At 36.7% G+C, this 21,586-nt stretch overlaps 1 protein-coding gene across 2 annotated transcripts in view; it reads right to left on the bottom strand.

Annotated features, from left to right (window-relative positions):
* The window catches only part of GAK (cyclin G associated kinase), a 2,484,892-nt gene that overhangs the window by 286,256 nt on the left and 2,177,050 nt on the right, over nucleotides 1-21,586 (bottom strand). For both annotated transcript variants that reach the window (XM_044060934.1, XM_044060933.1), the window contains 2 exons: nucleotides 13,596-13,715; nucleotides 3,473-3,691 (listed from right to left, as the gene is read on the bottom strand). In XM_044060934.1, the coding sequence (XP_043916869.1) occupies nucleotides 3,473-3,691; nucleotides 13,596-13,715 (339 nt within the window). The remainder of the gene's footprint in view (nucleotides 1-3,472; nucleotides 3,692-13,595; nucleotides 13,716-21,586) is intronic.

The raw sequence follows: 21,586 nt of genomic DNA, 5'->3' as shown, positions 1-21,586 counted from the left end.
TAAAACTGAAGAGAACTACTTAGAAATTCAGAAGGTGTTAACAAGGGACTGAAAGCCCTACCCAAAAAGTTTCTTCTCTCATAATGAGTATTCAGCAAAATCCTTCCCAAGTAATCTTCCAGGGAGATTAAGGCAGCTAAGCTGACAGATGCAGGCAAATCCCCATACCCCCCTAAGTAGGGCATCCATCACAGACATACCTATAAGAAGGTGGGGTACTGTGACAAGAAAACTACTTTCAAGGGTGAAATTAGGATCCTCCTTGTCTGATCACATATTCAATGAAGGTCTCCTGAAAAGATAGAATGTCCTCCATCAAGAGGTCCAGGAACTTTGACAGGTGGGAGGTACAGCAGAGGACTCTAAATCTCCCCTCCACAAAAAACAGAAAACACACCTCCTTGCCTGCTCTGTCTCCTCTCATCCCATCCTGTTATCTTGAGAGGGTCAACAAAGTACAAGAATGTTAATCAATTTCTCCAGACTACAAAGAATTCAAACTTTGCAGCTGAGAGACAAGGACATACTCCAATCCGCCGTAGAGATATACAGACTATTAGCCATCCTAGGAACACAGCAGCAGCACAGTAAAGGTGCCATACAGCCCTTGTAGTAATATCAACAAAAAATACTTTGTAGGATGGATGGCCAAGGTGCTCAGAGATGCCACCAAGACCACTCTGAGCCTAACTATAGGAGGACAAGTAGCACAATGTTCTCAATACAGGCCTTACTCTGTGAAGAGCTGGGGGAACTTGGAAACTGACTGCCTCATGAATGAAGAACCCACACACTTAGCTACTACTGGGGATGAATAAAAAAGATTGGAACCTCAAACATTGGGGAGCAGGTCACGGTAAAACTCAGTGGACCATAATGGTGCAGCTGGAGCGCACAGGGAGTCTGGCTGAATAAATTGCACACACAACAGAGACCAGTTTCTGCACCAGGAGCTGGCATCACACTAAAATAATTACAGGGAAAATCCCACACCCAAGAGTGGGTCTCAGAAACAGCTGAACAAGCACTCACTCTCTCCTGGATAGATGACACTACCAGCGGGATTACTGTACACAGGCTGACCAATCTAGATGTGATAATCGGAATGCCTAAAAAGTAGGCTGGTCCTTAGTATTCCCATCCACTGAAGAGGTGATTCATGGGGCCACTCTCCATGATCAGGCAAGTCAGACAAGGAACCAAGCTGATCAGGTAAGAGAAAAGCAGTGTGAATAACAAAGACAGCACTCTGCAGGCTTAAAGATGAGGAACACTTCTCCTAAACTTCAAGTCAGACCAGAATGGGAATGAACCCCTGTTAGTTAAGGATAACTTCTATTCCTAGGAGACCCAAGCAGCTATAGACTAATCAAGTTAATCTCTTTGATAAAAACATCCAAAATCAATGCAATCCAAGCAAAATCACAGTTGAAACTCTGATCCCTCCCTGAAAGTCATCAAAAAACGCACTCTCATGATTGTTTCAGAAGCTGCCCTTTACTGTTCTTCCTGAATTCAGACATGTAAAACAAAAGGCAGTGTAAAGATGAGAACATTTTACTGTTAATGTAAAAGTACAAAATCTGTAATTTTGATTTAGTAAAAAAAATGTAAGAAAAATGTAAAAAGGTTTACCAAACCTTCAACTGTACTCCAGAAAACATGCAGCAAACATGTGAAATGTGACAAAACTGCACAGAAAAAGTAATTGTTCCTCTCTAAAAATGCAAAAGATCCTTGTAACGTATGTGGAACTGCATCTTGTAAACACATTTTCAGAGCTTACTTCGCCAAAAACTGTCTCACCTTATTTCAGAATATACATTTCTAATTTGCTATGAGTTAAGGCATGTGATTTAAAATTATTAGCAAAGAAAGTAGGACTGAGAATTCTTTGCCCAATTCAGATAGGGGACATTTATCTAAAAAATACTATACTAACAAACTAACTGTTGCCTCTGAAAATTAAAGTCAAGACTGCAATTGCTCATCACTCAGCCAGTGTTTGTGCTTTTCTCTGGAAGTGTTCTAGAAACTGTAATGTAAAGGGTACTCTGCTTTCTGCATCAGTGAGCTCAAGTCTACAGGATTTTGCTTGAGTTTTTTGCAACTACAGTCATCTTCAGTGCTAGAACCAGCTAACAGTGTTTACATTTCCCAGTGCAAGTGCAAACTTGTTCTTATGTTTAACTTTTAGACCATATCGCCTAACTTCTTTACAAAACGAATTTCACTAAGTTTCAAATGACTGTGGCTAGCTGCTTGTTAATGTACATAAGTACAAATGCACAAAACAGGTGAGTTATAACTGCTGGCATCAACCTTCAGAAGATTGTGTCCATTTAGTCACACCTACCACACGCTAAAAACATGTTTGCCTAATTTTAGGAGTGTATAGTGATTGTAACCTTGGTGTGTCAGATGGGCAAGGCTGATGACAAAAAAACTGGAAGCAGTATTAGCACTGAAAAGTTTAAACCATTTTGTGTGCTTGTGAATGTGAGCATTTCTGGCTAAGTTGTATTAAAGCTTTTGAGAGATGCACCTCATTTTTCAGCCTACAAAGTGTCATCTTGGGTGCAGAACTGTTTCCCCCATGCACACCTATTATTACGTACTGTTACTAAGACTGCTATGTTATTATAATTGCAGATCAAGACATCACAGCTCCTGTCCCCGACATGCTAACTGGAAGAACAGTGCATATTAAAACCTTCTACCCCATATGTTAGTGGTAAGAATCGAGATCTGAATAGTGTGAGTGTCTAAAAAGAACTGGTGGGAATACAGAACAGGCACACTTGTGTGAATAAGCTCGTGCTTTTATCCATTTCCAAATGTGTAAAGATCTGAAAAAGGAGGCCAAGGGCTGACTGATGGTGAAAACAAACACATCCATAGGATCAGCGAGAAAGGTCTTCAAGCTCAGTCTCTCCTCTGCTAATGAAGTACCTTGGTACTGTTGATGCTCAGCTGAACAACCACTTATATGACTAGGCATTCAGATCAGTTCTGACACCATCAGGTACTACTATTTCTTGCAAAGCCTTATAAATAGCATCATGTGGACAAAGATGACATGCCACTCATTATTACCTGCATGTATGCATGGATATACACTTCCACTTTGGTATTTAAGATGTGGCTCTCTGATATAGTCTACCTGAGACTACAATTTGTACCATCAAAAATAAAACACAGCTATGCTTCACACAATTAAAAACGTGGGGAGATATGCAAAGACTTCAGGAAATCCTTGTTTTAGCCATTAAGAAGTTACCCTTATAGGACACAATATCATATACAGTTGCACAAAGATTCCCTTGAAGCACATGCTATACAAGAAATGATCAATTAATCAAATGTTTCAGGTGAATAATTACATATGAGAATACCAGATTATGATTGCTGGACTCAGATTATTTTGAAGCTCATTTCAAGTGTGATCATAAGAGCAGTTAATGGTACATACCAAAGCCAGGTGCTCGAATGCCTCTCTCTTCTCTTCCTCCAATAACACTGGAATTTACACTATAGCTAGGTTTTCCCTGAACTGAGGGTTTGGACTGTTGTGTCTTTGGCTGATTCTGCTGCCATGACATACCGGCATTTGCTGGTCTGTTTGTCTGCCGCTGACCTGATCCAGTATTGGCTGGAGTCCCTTTTTGACTGAATCCACCACTTGCTGAACCTGAAAGTTAAGAAATTATCTGCTTTACATTTGGATTTCAACTCCTCTTTCCACAGTTATAATCAATTACCATCCTGGCAAGAATAAATATTCTGTCAGCAACAGTATTTAAACTGCTAGGAGGTTACACTAAACTGTTCACACATGCACTGTACTTCTTAAGGGTCAATTGATAAGCCTATTTACCTGGTCAAAACATGATAAACAAATTATGTCTCCCACAGGTTTAGTTATTAAGGAAATTAATAGTAAACAGAGAAGAGTCTCAACCAGTTCCTATGGCAAATTAGAGAGAAGGACAGTTACAAATGCCACTGTACAATAGCTGTGCCAAAACTAGGACTGTTAGTAAGTATATGCACTTCTGCCCATATTCTATTTTCACAAATGTAAATGCATCTAAGTATGCAGCCAACATAGTAGCATTCCCTGTGGGATGACTTCTAACAGGTTTTTTTAAGGTTTTATCATATTTTGCATAACAAACAGTAATGGAATGAGTTAGCCACTTAGGCAAATACATTAAATTCCTTTTGGAATAAACATTTTAACAACTTCTTTTCCTGCCCAGTTATTAAAGTCCTAGATTACCTACATAATATGTATGACTTTTTATCACTGTAACTCCACTTGCAAGCATTACCATTAACTTCTAAAGAACCCTGTGCTGACGTGAGTAGTGCCAGCATAGCTAGGCGGAGTTTCGTAGAGAGTTATATGTCATTTGTATATCAAACTGATTTGTACAGATGTGTGCTGAAAAATGTATTTGTATAAGCTGCTTGTGTTAAAAATGTACCAATAGCCAGTCCTGCTCGATGGAAAAGAAATGCACCTGTATGTCATACTGTATTGTAACTGTTGAAATGAATATATTGCAACAGAGGAAACTGGAAGAGAAGAGGTTAATCTCAGTCTAGTTAACTTTGAAAAAAATAGTCTGAAATTAAATTACTTGGTTTAGGCCATAAAGATTGTATCTCACAGTTCTGACTGCAGCCAGAGATTAAATGTCTGTGAGAAGCCTGGCTTAGTAGCTCTGTAGAAAGAGTGGAATTGTAACAACTGTTTTACAGCTTCCAGATGCTGTAACACATCTCTCTGTGTGCGTGTATTATGACATATGTGCAAACTCCTGGCTCAAGTTTCTAGTACAGGGGGAAGTGTGGGAACCAGAGTCAGATGACCAGATGTGATGTTATTCTATAGCCGGCACTGAAATGATACTTAGATATCCACTTCATCTTGCCTTGTTTTAGTAAGTGACCAGGGAACTGTAATTCTTCAGTTAGTTAGGAAAATAGTGAGATTAGCTAAAAGTATTATTTTTCTGTATTTAAGTGTTTCCATCTGTGCAATTTTTTATATATTTCCTGTGAACTGAAACTCTGGTGTTTACTGTAAATAGATATTCAGTATTTTCATGGTAATTTTATTATTAATAAATATATTTAAAATGTTCATTGTGGCTGGTCTTTTAGACAATATTTTAAACTATGAGAGTACTTGGATTTATTTGGCAACACTGTGACCACTCCTGAAAGCCTTGATTTGGTCAAAATACCACATTTGTATCAGTGTTAATTTTAAAAAGTACAAGTGGATACCCTGGTAAGAGCCTTAGAGTAGCTGGCTTTGGAGTGTTCTGGTGGCAGTATCTACCTTATAGTCTGAGCATAGCTGGTAAATCTGTGCCAGCCTTTCAAGGTGGCTGTGTGTGTGTGTCTGTGATAATCAAATCTCAAGTGTGTGTGTGCATCAGCTACTTGGAGCAGGGACAAAGAGCAGTGGCTTCACACAGAGGGTGGTAAATGACTTGGCTTAGGACTCAACTCTACAGCTGTGTTCAGTGTGGAGTCTTATTTGCAGCTTGGGGGAGTCCAGCCCCAGGACTGGAGTGTGCATTCCCTGTGTACTCAAGTGAAACTGTGCTTGGTGAAGTGAGCTGCATTTGAAAATACTGTGTGCATCCATTTTTGTTCCAAGTGAGCATCCCTCACACACTGGTATCCTTGGTGAGGATTGAGACTCCTTAATCATTGGCCTAGAGAAGGGGAACTCACTTCAGAATCTTGAAATGCCGAAACATTGAAGGATTCCAAAAGTTCTATCATATTGTCTTGGCCATATGAAATTCGATCTTTCAGGATTTCAGCATTGTGAAGTGTTCCCGAGAAGGGACGTCACAAACCCATAAGAAAGTGCTTTTTAAAAAGGGTTGTGGGCATCCTGTCTAAACATGCTTACCAACCAGGATATCGAAGTTCATGACAGAAAACCTAACTTCAGAGCTACCCAAGTCAGACGACTGTAAAGATTTAATGATATGTCTTGGAAGACATTCTTCGCAAAGATGGAAACTCTAGTAGGATGATCTCTGAACTGCAAAGCTTGTGTATCAGAAAACTATGTACTGATTTCCAAAGTGAAAACATTCTTTTTCACTATAACATTATGATTGTGAGGAGAAATCCTTTGAAAATTTTCTTTGGCACAAAAAAGGTTAAATCCCATTTACTTCTGATGTTCTGGAATACTACAAACTGCTCCCTTATGAAGAAGCTAAAATATTTACATATTAGGCTGTGTGTGCTTAATTTCCTGGGGTTTAATAAACAGGAGTGGTAAATGGGAGTTCTACAAATTTTGCTGCATAAACTTTGGAAGTCAGCTGCAGAAAGTATCTGTCTGCAGTAACTTAAAGCCCCAAAATTCTGGAATTCTCTCACACTATATGAAAAAGTGGCAGCAGAAGTCAGAAGGGGGTATCATATTTTTTTGGTGCATCTGTTTGCTGATAAAAGTGTCCAGGACTTGTTTCCCCTATGCTTTTACTGCTCTTTCTGTTGAGGATGCAGATGTCTTCTAAATAAAGACTTTTGAACTGAAAAACTTTGGGTACTTGGGGAGGGGGGGCTGAGGAGACCTAAACGGTGGCTTGGCTGCTGGTCTTACCTTCTATCTTTTTTCAATGCCTGTCACAATGTGACATCAGCTGCTTGGCAAAAAATAATTTTTTAGAATCTATATATTTAAGTTTGTTTACCTGTACTACGGCAAGGTACACTTTTCAGCAAGTACACCTCATAATTATCACTGCCATGTCTCCATCTCCAGCTGTTGCATCTTCAGAATCATATTGCACTTCTAGTTCATTTGCTGAAGATGTGGCTTCTTTATGGAAGTTTGCCTTGAACTGAGATTTCAATGTGGTACAGGAGAAAAGTACCTTAAGATAAAAAGGGTGAGAGGATATAACCGAGAATGTATGGTTAGTGCAGTTTGGGTTTAGGTGTTAGTAAGGGAAGGGTGTTTGGGAAAGTCTTCTAAGGTTATATGAGTAGGTTTTAGTTGGGAGTTTTGCAAGACTAGAGAATGTTTCAAGATAAAGAAGTCTAAAAAGAAGTCAGCCTAGTAGATGGTCATCTCTTTGCTATACATGTAATTAGATGTCTTCTGACACAGTGAGTCAATAGTGTTCTTGAATGTAAGAGTTTGTTATGAAGCAAAGTGAGATACAATCCATTTCACCCTGTTCAAGCAGATCCTTCTGGTCTTAGCAGTACCTCAGAGAATATATTAAGAGGAACAGAATTACCTTGGACTGATGTCGCATGGAAATGAAAGTTAAGTAATTACTATAATGTTAGATGAGTGTTGTTGTCTTATTTTGCTACAGTACCCATAAACAAGATTTGTGTTGTGGCTACTTGGTCTACTGTTCACACCTTTGGATCTCATTGTAAGTTGGATATGAACTCTAGATTCTATGCATCCGTTGGCTCCACCATTCTTCAAAATTCCCCTCCGTGCGACCACTCAAGATGAATAGTAGCTGGGGAATCTGTCCCACATGTTGAGTTGTACAGAAAAGACAACATCAGACATTAAAGTTATGTACTTCCCATAACCCTAGATCCATGTCTTCTTCCGTTCAGCACAGCATTGTTTCTCTTCCTCTTCCACTTAGCTAAATTGTCTTCTAATTGTTCCTGACTAATCAAATTAATCTGTCCAGGGCCTTATGTTTGCAGCAGTGAGATGACTTCTATCCCTTTTCATGACTGGTATGCTGCTCAGAATTTTTTGTGCCTTTTAGATAAATTGTTAGGTACAAGTGGGCAAACTTGATGTGAGGTACTGTAGGGCCAAGTGGGAATTATGGGTTAGAGGAGAAGCCTGAGCCCTGTGGATCCAAGAGTTTGAAAAAATGCACATAAGTCTGAGCCAATCGAATCCTATAACCCATAAACTGAGTTGGACGGAAGAGACAACAATGGATCTACTATTACTACCAGACCAAAATCAGTCTGGCGATATCGTGAAAGGATTCAGACACTTTGCTTGGATTATTATACTAATTTGCACCGCTTGGATTTCTTCAAAAGAATGCAAAAGCATAATGATCTAGCTTAGACAAAAAGAACATGAGTTCTTGCAGTAGGTACTGTGCTGGCACAAGTATCCAGGAACAGTATCTGTTTATTAGTCAGTAACTGCATGAGGTGCAGTAATTATGTTAACTCCTTTAAGTCATTACATCCAAGTGACACCTCCAGGTGCATCTGCAGTTAATTCCTACTGACACTTCTAGGCATCAGATATTGATTGTTTATATTTGCATCAGTAATTCCAAAAACATACTATATACAAGGTTTTAGAAGATTTCATCTTAAAGCTTACATAACAGCAAACTCAACTGCATTAATATCTGACCTCTGTCTAGTGCAGGTAAATATATATTAACTGCTTTATGACGTTAATTTATATAGACATAATTTTTACATTTTTCTAAATATCTCAACAACCAGGTAACACAGACAGAACTCCTTAGCCTCATATGAAAGCTCTCAGCTAGATGAATAAACTGCTGCTGACAGTACTGTGTGTAACTTAAGTGATTGCTGAGATATTGTAAATTGTTTACAAAATATTACAAATGTAATAGTTACTGTGTTTACTGTGACTTATACAATTCCGTTTAAGACTTAGAACCTAAAGAATACTACCACTATAAAAATAGTTTGTGCTGAAGAGTTTGCCATTTATACTTCTTTCATAATCCCTACGGTTCCAGGGATATGAACATTTGATTGAAATGTGAGGACATAATTTGATTCTGTCAAAAGGTTTAGGCGCCACCCATTGAAAGTTACAGTGCAAACTTCCTGAGCTTCATTGGAGTGAATGAATTAAGGAGGATCAAACATGGTATGGATAGATCCTGATCAAAGAACTCCACTGACGAAATCTGCAAAATATGATGCTTTTCTGCTGCGTTAAGTCTGTCACCAGGTCACAGAGCTCTTTTCTACCTGTTTGAGAAACTGCTAATGTAGAAGATTCACTGGTGATTCATAGCTAGACAAAAACAGCAATTTTATCCACTTATTTTTATTGTGATATATGTACTTTTTGTCTTTTGGCTTTGTTGCACACCAGAGTCAAAGAAAAAAATGTGTCTGCTGAGTTGAGCATTGTATTTCTTTTAATTAAGAAATGCTGTTTTGCAAACATTCTGAAATGACTTAATCCTTCTCAGTTTTATAATGTTAATGAAATCCTTCCAACATAAACACTGTGTGTATTGTATAAGAACATATGCAGAATAAATAGTCTGAACACAAATCTGCAGAATCCATCTGCCTACAATAAGGACACATTCCCATATTTTTGCTGATAAGGTGCTATCTCTGCCAATCAATCCATGTCTTCATGAAGGGATTGATGACTATACATGGGTACCTAAAAGTTCCAACAAGGCTCTAAGGCATCAAACTCAACGTCCAAGAGGCTTTTAAACTTGTTCACAAAACCTATAAACTTGGATGGTTTATAAACATGTTGAACTATGCTTTTTCTATACTTATCCACTGGAAGGCAAGGATTAGACATGGCACAAAAGCTGTAAAAATATAGTCAAACTAGTTTCGGAGAACAATTGGCAATGGAGATTACACAGAGGCCACAAAAAATCAGATCTTGTCAGTTGAAGATCCATGATGGCTGTTGCAGGAAAATGGTTGAAGTCCACCATATTTCAACCATGCTTCCAAAGAAGCTAAACCCTAATGTTATTGTGTACTGCTTAAAATGCCTCTTCCAACACAATATCTACTCTAACCAAGTCAATATTTCCATGAAATATGAATTCTGAGTGTGCTGATGGGGGTTTTCAAAGAAAAGTGCACACCATTTATCTAAACATCCAGCAAATCTGCAGCAGACTTTAATATGCAAAATTCTACAGGTTCACAATTTACTGCCTAGAAGAAAACAGCTATCCAGCAATCTCATGTCCAAATACCATAAAAGAATGACACTCTTCCAAAGGTTTTTTTTTTTTTTTTGCAGTTTGAATATTAAAAAACTCTCCTACCAAATGGTTAATTGTTTTTCATAGGATTTACGAGGAATATTACTGGCAGAATTATGTATAAAATGCCTCTAAATTAGGCTTCTATCTTCAAAGGCTAAGGGGCAGATAAATCTTGAATATTAATTTTTGTCTGCCATTTTTTTAAACTTCAACACAAAAGAAAAAAATCTTTATACAGAAGTAAATATCCCTTTTTATTTGGAAATCATGTCAACATTATAGTTTTGAAAACTTTTATTTATATTGGGCTGTAAAGAATTGAAGACTACACATTACTTTACGGCTCACCATTTTGAAAATGTTGCATCCTGTCAATTTCTAAAACCCATTCTGACCTGAACTGCATTCTAACTTCAAATGACAACCTTTCCTTCTACAGCTTCAAGATATTCTTAACAAATGTTCAGGATCAGACCCCTGTAAACATCTGTATTTTGTTTTGTATATCCTAATAGCTTTTAAGGAAAATTAACAGCATTCTCAAATATGTCCATACCAATCAGAACAAGCAAAATAAATACATATTTTGCTATAATATAAAACAGAAAATGTCACCATCTCAGAAGTGAGTATTATTTTGGTTCCCATTTCATAGAGCACACAAATAACATGATCAAGATAAGCAGTGAGTTTGTTTCAGTTTTCTAAGCTGACAAATACATTTTTGTGAACTAAATGACAAAAACAAACCACGTACACAATTTTACAAGACTACTGTTATCTAGCAAGGAGGAACATTTTTTCTCTTACAGCAAACATGACCAAATGTATCATGACCCTCTGCTACAAAATGCACTTAACTGGTGGTCTAACTTTAAAGAAATATGCTCAACTTTATCTTCAAGAATTGTAGTTTATTGCACGCAGACTAAATGGAGGCGTGACAAGTCAGTGACAAAAATAACTGAATTCAGGATAAATAAATACAATTTTTACTTTTTATCTAACACCATTCTAACCCATTCATTTTTTCTGCATACTAAGCAGACATCTAAAACAGTAACCTGTGGAAATTAGGTACAATGTTAACTTCCAGGCTGCAGCAGTAAACACCTAAGTATGTAAGGATGTAACATCTGTCTATCTATAAAAGACCATATCTCAGTCCCCCTTACAGATTACATTATGGAACGTTTATCCACTAAAGTTAATCAGTTACAAAAACACCTAAAATTCCTATTCCACCCTTATAAGTTTCAGCACAAAATTACACAGAGTTTGACCTAACTCTATTAGTTACAAAGACAGTTAGTATGTTATCTATAGCATACTGTAAAGAAAAATATTTACTGTGGAGAAACAAGTAGGATTGTGCCAACTCAATGAAGAATTGTAGGCCATTACTGTGTTCTAAATGTTGATTTGCTAGCTGTATACAAGGTCTGTTATATCAGCTCCCCTAAGGTGATTCAAAATGAAAAATTCAAAGGGTCCTACCAGCTGCTTGCATACAACATACACTTAAAAATGATATTCTCCCCACAAGGATTTCACTGCACCTCTGTCCTCATATATGATCATACTACTGTACTTAGATATCTAACGCTATACAGTAACCCCCCCCCTCGGAATATTCAGCAATGATCACTTTTACTGTGATCACCTAAAACATTCTTTGCTTTCGTCTCACCAACTGCCTCTCTAACATGGCAATCATTTTTAGTGATCAACGCCATGAGTGACTGCCAGAAGTGGTTAAAACAACTACTACAGTAATGTATTTCAATATTCTGCCATTGAGCACCCTCACCCCTATCACTGTAAAAATAAAAAAGTGTTAAGATCATCTGATTTTCTGACGGTAAGAAAAGCTGCATAACAGAAATATCTGGAAGAATGGAGATCTCATTCTCTCAGAAGTCTCTAGTTTTATGACCAGTTATTTTCAGGAAAGCACAAAAATCAGCTAAGAGTAACTGACTGCAGGTTATTAGACTGAACAGCAACAGAATATGGGCTGGCTAACCATGTCCTGTTCCTGCTACACTGCTCATGGGTCAGAGGTGGGAAGCTAGAGTGATAAATAACATGGCATCTTACTTCCAGGACAGACTTACCATTGACTTTAATGGGAAGTTATGGGGGTAATTATTTGACTAGTACAGATTTTAATGTTTAAAAATGGTTTAATACAATTTTTTGCAGTAAAAAAAAAATATGCAAGAACAGAGCTATCTCAGCACCCACAATTTTTGTCATTTTACTTTGGTGCCAGATAACTTGGTATCCATCATTAATCTGTCAACTAACGGTAGAGAAAATCTTAATGTCAAGATAACTGTGCCCATCATTAAAAGGTAAAGATGCCTCTTTCAACTTAGGTTAGAGAAAACCTGCAAATGTCTAAAATCAGTGTTTGCGGAACTAAGATCAGATAATGTAAACTTACAACAGGATTTTACTGTAATGCTTTCTTCTAAAGGTAAAGGTCAAACTACTGACTAGGGTGAGAATCAGACATTACCCAACCACATTACAGTGAACCGGTTGTACAGAACACCTATTGAGCTACCACTATTATTTAAAACAAATACATTAAGACAGACTAGGATGCTGTCAGTTTTTTTTTCTTTTAGTTTCCATTTCTATTCACTTCCAAATGTTAGCACTGTAACAGAAATGAAAACAAATCAGGAAAAGATTTAAGTGAGCTAACTCAAAAATATGATCAGACCTGACATAACTTAGAGTCTTTCTTCTTTCAATACAGTAAATTAAATAAGTCAGTGATGTAACCCAAAATTTTACATTAAAAACTTGGCTTGGATACAGTCATTCCCAAGGAACATAGTGAAAGGGAGAAACAAAAACAGATGCAAGATGAAGATATTGACTTATTAGAAGGCACATTGTACTGCAGCTCTGTGAAAAACAAATCATCCAAAGAGTAATGGGGCCCATGCTTCAAGCATCAGTAGCAATTCATACACAGCAGATCAACCCATATCACAAGGAAAAGTAAGCAAAAACAAAACATGAAAGGTAAAAGTGACAGTCAGGCAGGTCTACTTGCAGCTGTCTTTCCAAAATAAGCTCTCCAATAAAAATAATAACTTGCATCTCAAAGACAGAACCCAGAACCAACTTGAAAGAAAGGAAAGTCTAAGAGCTAAGCAGTTTCTGCATGCTCCCACCTAATTTTCTGCTGCAAGGTCACAGAACAATAAGAAATAAGCTAATGTTTGCCTACTTTAGTTTTACATTTCTGGTCATTTAGGTTAATGTTCTCCGAGTTGTTGTGCATCCTCTACAGGACAACTTCTTTAATAAAATAAGAAAGGAAAATATTGGAAAAAAATAAAATATATGCATCTATATAACTTTTTAGAAATGTCATGTTAATAAAAATGTTTATAATAAATATAACCCTTCTGTATATATGGAATGGAGGAGCAAGGCACCATTTTATTTCATACATTTAGTGTCAGTATTTACAATTACGTGTGTAGTTATGGCACCCTCTGAAGCTAACAAGTTTTTCCCAATACAGCCAACATCAAACTGATGACTAATCAAGTTAATTACCCTGAAGTGTAGAACCAAGATTTCCAAGATCAGCAAATGGGTCAAATCTCTGAGACTTTGAATGGCTGAAGGATGTGTTTGATTGAGTAGCTGATGAGGGATCCATTGAAGTAGCAGAGCCTACATTAAAACAAACATTAAAACCACATTCAGTAAAACTGAAAAACGAAATACTTGGAAAAAAAGCAATGTTCCTAGAGTACATTTACTTTGTTAGTTTATCACTTTTAGCTTACTGCAATGGTGCATAGTGTTGAACGCTGTTCTGAGTGATCTTTTGGTCAACATACTGATAAAGCAGAATGAAGTTACTTATATATTTTTAACAGCGATTCAGTGTCTGCGGAAAGTTTAATATTATACAGGATGTCTAAAATCTGCATATTACTTGTCTTAATGCATTTATTCCTAAAAAAACACATTTCAAATGAAAAAAGAAATTACTTCTTCTTGTAACAATTCAAGAGGCAACATTCTTAGGTATGCCCATTGGCAAAGCTCTTTCCCAACCCAATTCAAGACAAATCTAGACCAGTGGATGGTAAACTAGAAATAACACCCCTGACCTAGAACCTATGTCTCTAACGGGTACAAGCAGCCTGTAAATCTTGCCAGAGCTTATACATACCCCTTAAATTACCTCTAAGACACAAACTTTCAGAATACATTTGGGATTCTTGGCTACAAATCTCAGCATATAAACTTGCGGGATACACTTGGGATGCTGGACTATGGTTCCATTCGTCATCAACCTATTATACACCTATGAACCTATAAAAGAAACCAGGGGAAAAAAGTGATAGCCCTGCAAAATGTCAATGGTTTGAATGGTAACTCGAAGCACAACATATCCTTTTAAGATCTGGTTAACACAGTGTCTCTGCCACATTACTGACTACTACAAATGCACATGTGCATTTCTGCCCTGGACCCTAATGGTTCACTTGACTTCTAAACCATGGCGATAAAGGACCAATATACAGGCATTTATTTTCAAATTATCAAGTATCATGCAAATATATAAAAAATCGATGTACTACTTTATGAAGGATACTTTATCAAGCAAGTGCTTTCATCCTGTATAGTCAACACTTTATCAGACGGCTACTTTAAATGCTTATAATTTTATACACAATACAAGTTGCATCATTTTATTCTAACCAATTAAAATACACAGTATTAAATCTCTAATTCATTTAATTAAGATATTATATATGCATTTAATCATAACGGTCATTGAATTTCCTCTTCATCTAAAACCACTTCCATATCCTACCTATTTAATTTTCTTGTACATGGATTGTAAATGGATTTTTTTTTTAAGCAATACATTTCCTGGTTTGCCTAAACACTGCATTATAACAGCACTCAGTTCTTAATGCATACACATGGTCACCATTTTTTTCTCTCCCCCTCCTTGAAGATAACCACCAGCAGCTCCCCATCCCATATCCTGAGTATAGTGGACCAACAGTAGCCTTTCCCAAGCTCTACCTGACCCACATCCAGGGATGGTAAAACTGAAAATGATGATGCAGTACTGTATTTCTATCAAGGAGTAAGCTCTAACCCCCATCATCCTATTACTCTGCAATCACTGCTGATGGGATGTGTGTGTGCGCATCCATGCATGCACAACCTCCCAACTTAGCAGCACACCACCTATGCAGCATGGAGCTTGCCAGGCTCGTAACACTCCTTTATTGCAGTGAACCCACGCTGCTTCCCTCCAGGATAGACGAGAGCTAGCATTGGCCACCCCCCCCCAAAAAAAACTGGCCCCTCCATCGCCTGTGCTGCTATTTGAACACTAGTCATCTCAGGTGCACTATGGCTTTCATTCCTGTAGGCCACAGGACCAGCTGTCTCCCTTCACAGATTCTGCCAGTCTCATGTACCCAGTACATGCTATTCAAAAATATAGCCCCAGTGTCACCCTTTTTCACAGGTAAACCTAGGCTCACCTCCTACTCTCTATGGATCATTAAGTCTCCAAATGCTCCAATTTCTGCTTATGATTTCAATTCTATTACAGTCTGTCGAATAATCCAAAATCATCCTACATTCATTCTCCTCCTGCGTATCTTCCCTTATAACATGCCAAGTATTTCCTAAAAATTGTACTAAAGTATTATTTACCTTAAATAAGTCAAGATCTAAAACCTCTGTCCTTTCAGCATAGGCTTTCACTTTCAATGAAAGAAATTCTACAGACAATTTGAGGTATTTACAAAATTCTGTTAAAATTACTGCTGCCATGATCTCATATAAAAATAAATGGTCACTAAATTTATATACTGTGCACAGGAAGAATCTGAAACAGCATTCCCTTTCCACAAGGTTAGCATAATGGTGCCCATAAGAGCACCCACTGTTCCCCCCGTTTTCCACCAGTAAATTTCTCTAACTTAAAAAAGTTGTTCCAACCATACCGCTCAACTGTACAGATTTTTGCGTTATATTTTTGATCTGCCCTCATAAAATCTGTTATTTCTGGATTTTTTGTTGCGAATCAGTGAGGACTGAATTCACTAAATGATGACAGGCATTGGAGTTTCAGACAACATATCCTTCAGAAAATGCATGGCAACACAAGACCTTTTAATTTCAAGAGCAGTATTTAAAATGTGCCCTTGTTTTTGGGACTTTGTCCCCCCGTTATTTTTTACGTTGCCCATAATTTTTGTGCTAAGAGGTTAAGAGCTATGGTTCCAACTCCAGCTTCAAGTAGCTGTATTATAGTTTTACATCTGTCTTTATCTACTTTTTCAACAGCAGCTAATCCCTTTACTGCTGTTAAGTGAAATTACAAGGATTGCACTTCTACTTCCATACTAACAATGAAGTAGGGACTTGCACTTCTTTGATTTTAATTAAAATAAAAAATATAATTTGTGTAAGCCTGCAGTTACTGTACTAGTGGTTTCAACTGTTCCTCCACTAGCTTGGTTATTTGTTCAATGTTACACACCACAGAACTTACAATAGGTCAAACAGGTGAGGAAGGAGAATTCAAATGGAGCTTATATATAAAAAACATATTGCTATTTCAGTTTTTAATTAACAAAATCAAAGAGATAATATGAAATGCATCCATTTGTAAACAAATCCATGACAATATCCATTTTCTTAAATGTCTGAAACATTACATTTTGACTTTTTCATTAAATATTTTTAGTAAATCAAAGAAATGTGCACTTTGATGAAAATCAACTTAAAGGGGAAAAAAACAAAGGTCATTTCACTCCACTTTTGCAAATAGAATTACTTTAATAACTGCTTCCAAACACGGAAGTCTACATTTACACTGCTGTGTTTTACAGCATTAATATTAGTGGACAGGAAGGACGTGGTTACATCACTTTGGGTTCCAGCCCTAGGTATGGTGGATTAGCACGAGAAAGTAATTGTGAATTAAGTTATGTACTTGCTGAACTGTTAAACAGTTTGGCAAAAACCTACCCATTATTTTTTTTGCCACACTGTTAATTTACTAGTTTGGCAATTACACAACTTAATACACAACTGCTTAGCCACCCCAATCCAGCATTAGTGCTGAAACCCAAAGTGACAGAACTGCCTCCTTCCAGCCCACAAATATTAATGCCATAAACATGGCTTTGAAAGTTTAAAAATTGTTTCCAAATGCAGAAGTCTAAAGTAATTTTATTTGTAAACTAGAGAGAAGCTATCATAAAAAACTGTTTGCATGCATAAAGATGCAAGCAAATCCCAAAGGTTGTTTCAACACTTTAGACATGATCTTAAAAATGTATGGGAAAATGTAAACAATATAATTTACAAATGTTAAAAAATGTTTTTTGTAGGTGGAAAGAAACAGTACACTACTTACAGGAAGAAAATATGCCTCACAAAGGCAATCATAATAGTATATGGGGCCTACATGGTAGGGACCTACATTACTGCCAAACAGCTAGAAAGTAAAATTTGCATTATTTTTTTTTAGCAGTGACAGCATCAAGAAAAGACATTTTACAAAGGAGTGAACAGACATGGTCTGAGAATGATTAAGCCAGGTGTTAATTTATATTCCTTGAATTTATATTAGTATTAATGAAAAAATAGATTGATTAATAAGAAATTTCTTGGAGATGAAAGCCTCCCCGCATTCCTGCTATTTAAAGTGAGTTAAGTTCACAAAATGTGAAAACTGGAACACTACACGAATTGTTACAAAATAAAATTTTGGAAATTAGACAATAAAACATTCAAACAGAAAAAACACAGTAAAAGGAGATTATGGATGTGTTACTCGTGTCCTGATGTGAACAGTTTGTAGTTAGACATAAGTGAACATTAAGAATATGAGTAGAATTGAATAGTTAGGAGTAGGAGACTTCATGTGGTAGTTACATTACAAAAGATTACAAAGTAAAAGGTAAAATAAAATAGAAAAGAAATAAAGATTATGTTAAGTAAAGTAATTTAATTGCTAGGAAAACTATACCAATGTACTTTTTTTAATTTTTAAAAAGAAATAGAATAAAGGCATTTTAGCAAAGACTGCCCAGTGATATAGATAACAATAGAAAATACATATGTTAGGGGGAAAGAGGTTAGGAAACAGTTGATGTGGTAATGGCACTATAGAAAACATGGACCTTGCAGATGTTTACAAGTTAAACAATAAAACTTGATATCAACAGAAGTATAAATATAAAACTGCATAAGAAGCCCTCATTTTTTTTATTTGGTATCTTCTGCTTTAAGCAAATGTCTTTTTTATTGATTAACATTTACACTGAAGATTAAGTTATTAACTATTCAGTTGAATATACTTAATTATTGTGTATCTATGTTATGTTTTAATAAAATAAGGAAGCCCTTACTCTTTAAAAGGTGTCACTGGTTCTTTAATAACCACCTAAGCTTACACCAGTGCAGGCATATGAGACCTCAGTTTAACACCCCATTATGAAGGACACCCATCTAAGGAGAACAGCAACCTTCTAATGCTGCACTACAGTATAAATACTACAAATATGAAGGAAAGAACCTGGTGAGGGCATGCAGCACATACTTCTGATCTTCGTGGCATCTAAGGTGACTATGTATCTTGCTAAGTCCACTCACACTGACTTACAGAAATACAGTACATCACAAGTGTAGATCATATGTCCTTCAAGATAACAGACTCAGTGGGCAAATCTGTGCATTGTTTGATCATCTCTCTTTAAGAAACTTACAGATGCATACAAATACAACATGAGAATACTCATTTTATCAGGCATCGTTTGAGACAGTCCTCTGCTGTAGATGTAGCACTTGGCCATTTCCTTCAAGTCCTTCTGAAGTTCTCAAGCCCCTAAACTCGTGAGGTGTGCTTTCTTTGGCCAATATACATCACAATCCTGTTTTTTTTTCCCTACCATCAGCTTATTTTTGGATGCAACTTTTCCCCAGTACTCTCAACCAATCAGAACCCCATTCTCCTCCAACCTATCTCCCAACTTGCCACTGTCCAATGTCTGTGACTCCCTCCTATCACAAGTCCATTCGACTCTTTGGAAAACTGCAGGAAAGCCTAATTAGATGGAAGACAATGATGGATATATGCATCTCCATTCCCTGGCTGGGGCTGTGCTTGCAATGTAACCAGGCAGTCAAAAGTACCTATATGCACTTCTGCATGCATATATGGTCCACACATTTGTCAGAAGCAGCCAAAAAGCAATTCTAAGCCATTACTGTCACTCCTTTCCCAGCTGCCACCAGCAGGAATGACAGCCTAAGGGTTCATTTCCAAATCTTCCCTTAGACTCAGGGAAGAGACCAGTTTCTTCTACAATACCCACTTTTGGCTTCACATCAAATACAATATTGGAAACTATGGTTCTCTGAATACTGAACCTTTCATCACATTCTTGTTTCTCAACTCTTTCTTTACTTACAGACTAATTTTTTCATCAGGTTTCAACAAAGGCAAACTCTATGCTGATCTATCAGAATAAACTTTATTTCCTTTGCATATTATGTAGAAGTTCGACCTCTGAAAGTTTGTTACCTGAACTATCAATTAGAATGCAGTTTCAGTTTTAAACAACTATAAGTAGCTTAGCTGGACTGTAGCAAAAAAAATCAATAATCCAAGACAAAAAATAATTGAAGTACTGACTTTTCTTAAGATTCAGTTCGTAACATACATTTTTTCACACTTCTCTGTGAGCATCTAGGACTTGGAAATAATTAAGTTAAATTCACACTGTTTAGAATATTCAAAATTTCTGGCTAACAAATTGGGGACCATGATGGTGGGACCCAATGTCTCACAAAAAAGGATCAAGATAATGACTAGAGTCTGATTTGTCATAACTTTTATTCATACAATTTCAGGTAACTTGGAATAACAGCACATAACCAAAAATGCACATTTTCTTGCTGAAACATGTCACATCAAACTTCATGCAGGGTGAAGGCGACATTTTGTGATGAGTAAGACTTACTTTCTGATTCATAAACATATTACACAAAGGATTTTGCTCTATTTCCATCACACCAAGCAAACACAAAATACCTTGAAAACTTTTTTTTTACATTTGCTCATGCCTAAATGTGATTAACTTAAGCATAATTTCTCTTAGTTGTATACAAATTCTCTATCTTGGTCTGTCTTCCTTAAATAAGTTAATCTCTTCATAGAACATAAGTTCTTATTAGACAAAGAAATCATAAGGCATTATTTAGCCATCCTTATATATAAAGGCATCAAATAACAGTTGCAACTTGTAGTGATATTGTGCACAGATTTTACTCTGGCAGCTTTTCAGCAGACACTGACAGCTGAAGAACACCCCATAATACTTCTAGAATTTTTACACAAATCTTCCTTACACTCTTACAGTTGAGATTCAATGTACCTGCTATAAGCATAAACTCACCAGGGCTTGTAATGAACTTGAAGGTAACACTTTTGTAACAAATGTAACATTGTTTGGAGTCCTACAGGTGGTTTACGTAATGATTTGTTTTAAATATGTTCTATAGTTGTTTACAATCCAGTTCCACTAAGATGTTTGCCATAAACACATTATTGAAATTTCTGACAAACTGAAAACTGCAGTGAAAATACCTTAATACAATGTGTGCATAACATTGTTAAGAATCTGACAAAGACCTTAACTCATATGAAGCTGGTCTTACTTCTTACAACAAATTGCACCAATTCATTTCTGGCTTGCAACTGCTTACAGTGCAGTAGGTTGTAACAATTCAACAAATATGAGCGAAGGGACTATAGTAGCAAGATGTTTCAACACTCCAAAGCTATCTTCCTGTTCTGTTGGCCAACACTGTTCCACGTCATTCTAATGGTACTGTCACATCTGATAAGCTTGGAATAAAACCCAGGCAAGCACTGAATCATACGTAGTAAACACATCACAGATGCTTTATGCTAATAAAATTACATACTAATATTTATTTTCTCTATCAGAATGTGGTTTAAGCATTTCAATAACAAACTATGGTCCATGTACTTGGAATACATGCGCACAGTTTTGGTATTTTCTGCTGTTTAGTTTTAAGCCTGCATCAGCCTAGTAGTTTAAGCAGACATTGATCATGTTCCAGTTCTGCTGCTCCCCAGACCAATACGTCATTAATGATGTTCACAACACTAACTAGCTATACAATATAAGTCACACCTCTCTGAAAGATTTCTGAAGCCAGAGATACTGCAAATGACAAGCTCAAAAATCTAGGGCCATCTAGCTGAATAAATAATGTGGACAACTTGGAATTAGGTTCATCTAGCTTAATTTGCTAAAATCCTTGGTTAAAATAAAGTAAAAACATACTATCTACAACAGGTACTGTTGCTACTGCATCTTCTAATCAATATACTGGACAGTTTTCCCTTCTGATCCACTTATTTGAGGATCTATGAACATCTTTAACTACTTTTTTGCTAGACTACAAATATCATGCTATTTACCTATTCAGTAAGTTAATTTTGTTTCACTATGAATCTT

Source organism: Protopterus annectens, chromosome 2.part0 (genome assembly GCF_019279795.1).
Source record: "Protopterus annectens isolate FY-2018-M chromosome 2.part0, PAN1.0, whole genome shotgun sequence".
Lineage (NCBI taxonomy): Eukaryota > Metazoa > Chordata > Ceratodontiformes > Protopteridae > Protopterus > Protopterus annectens.
The sequence above is the reverse complement of the archived record's forward strand: the minus strand, read 5'-3'. Positions and strand labels throughout refer to the sequence as shown.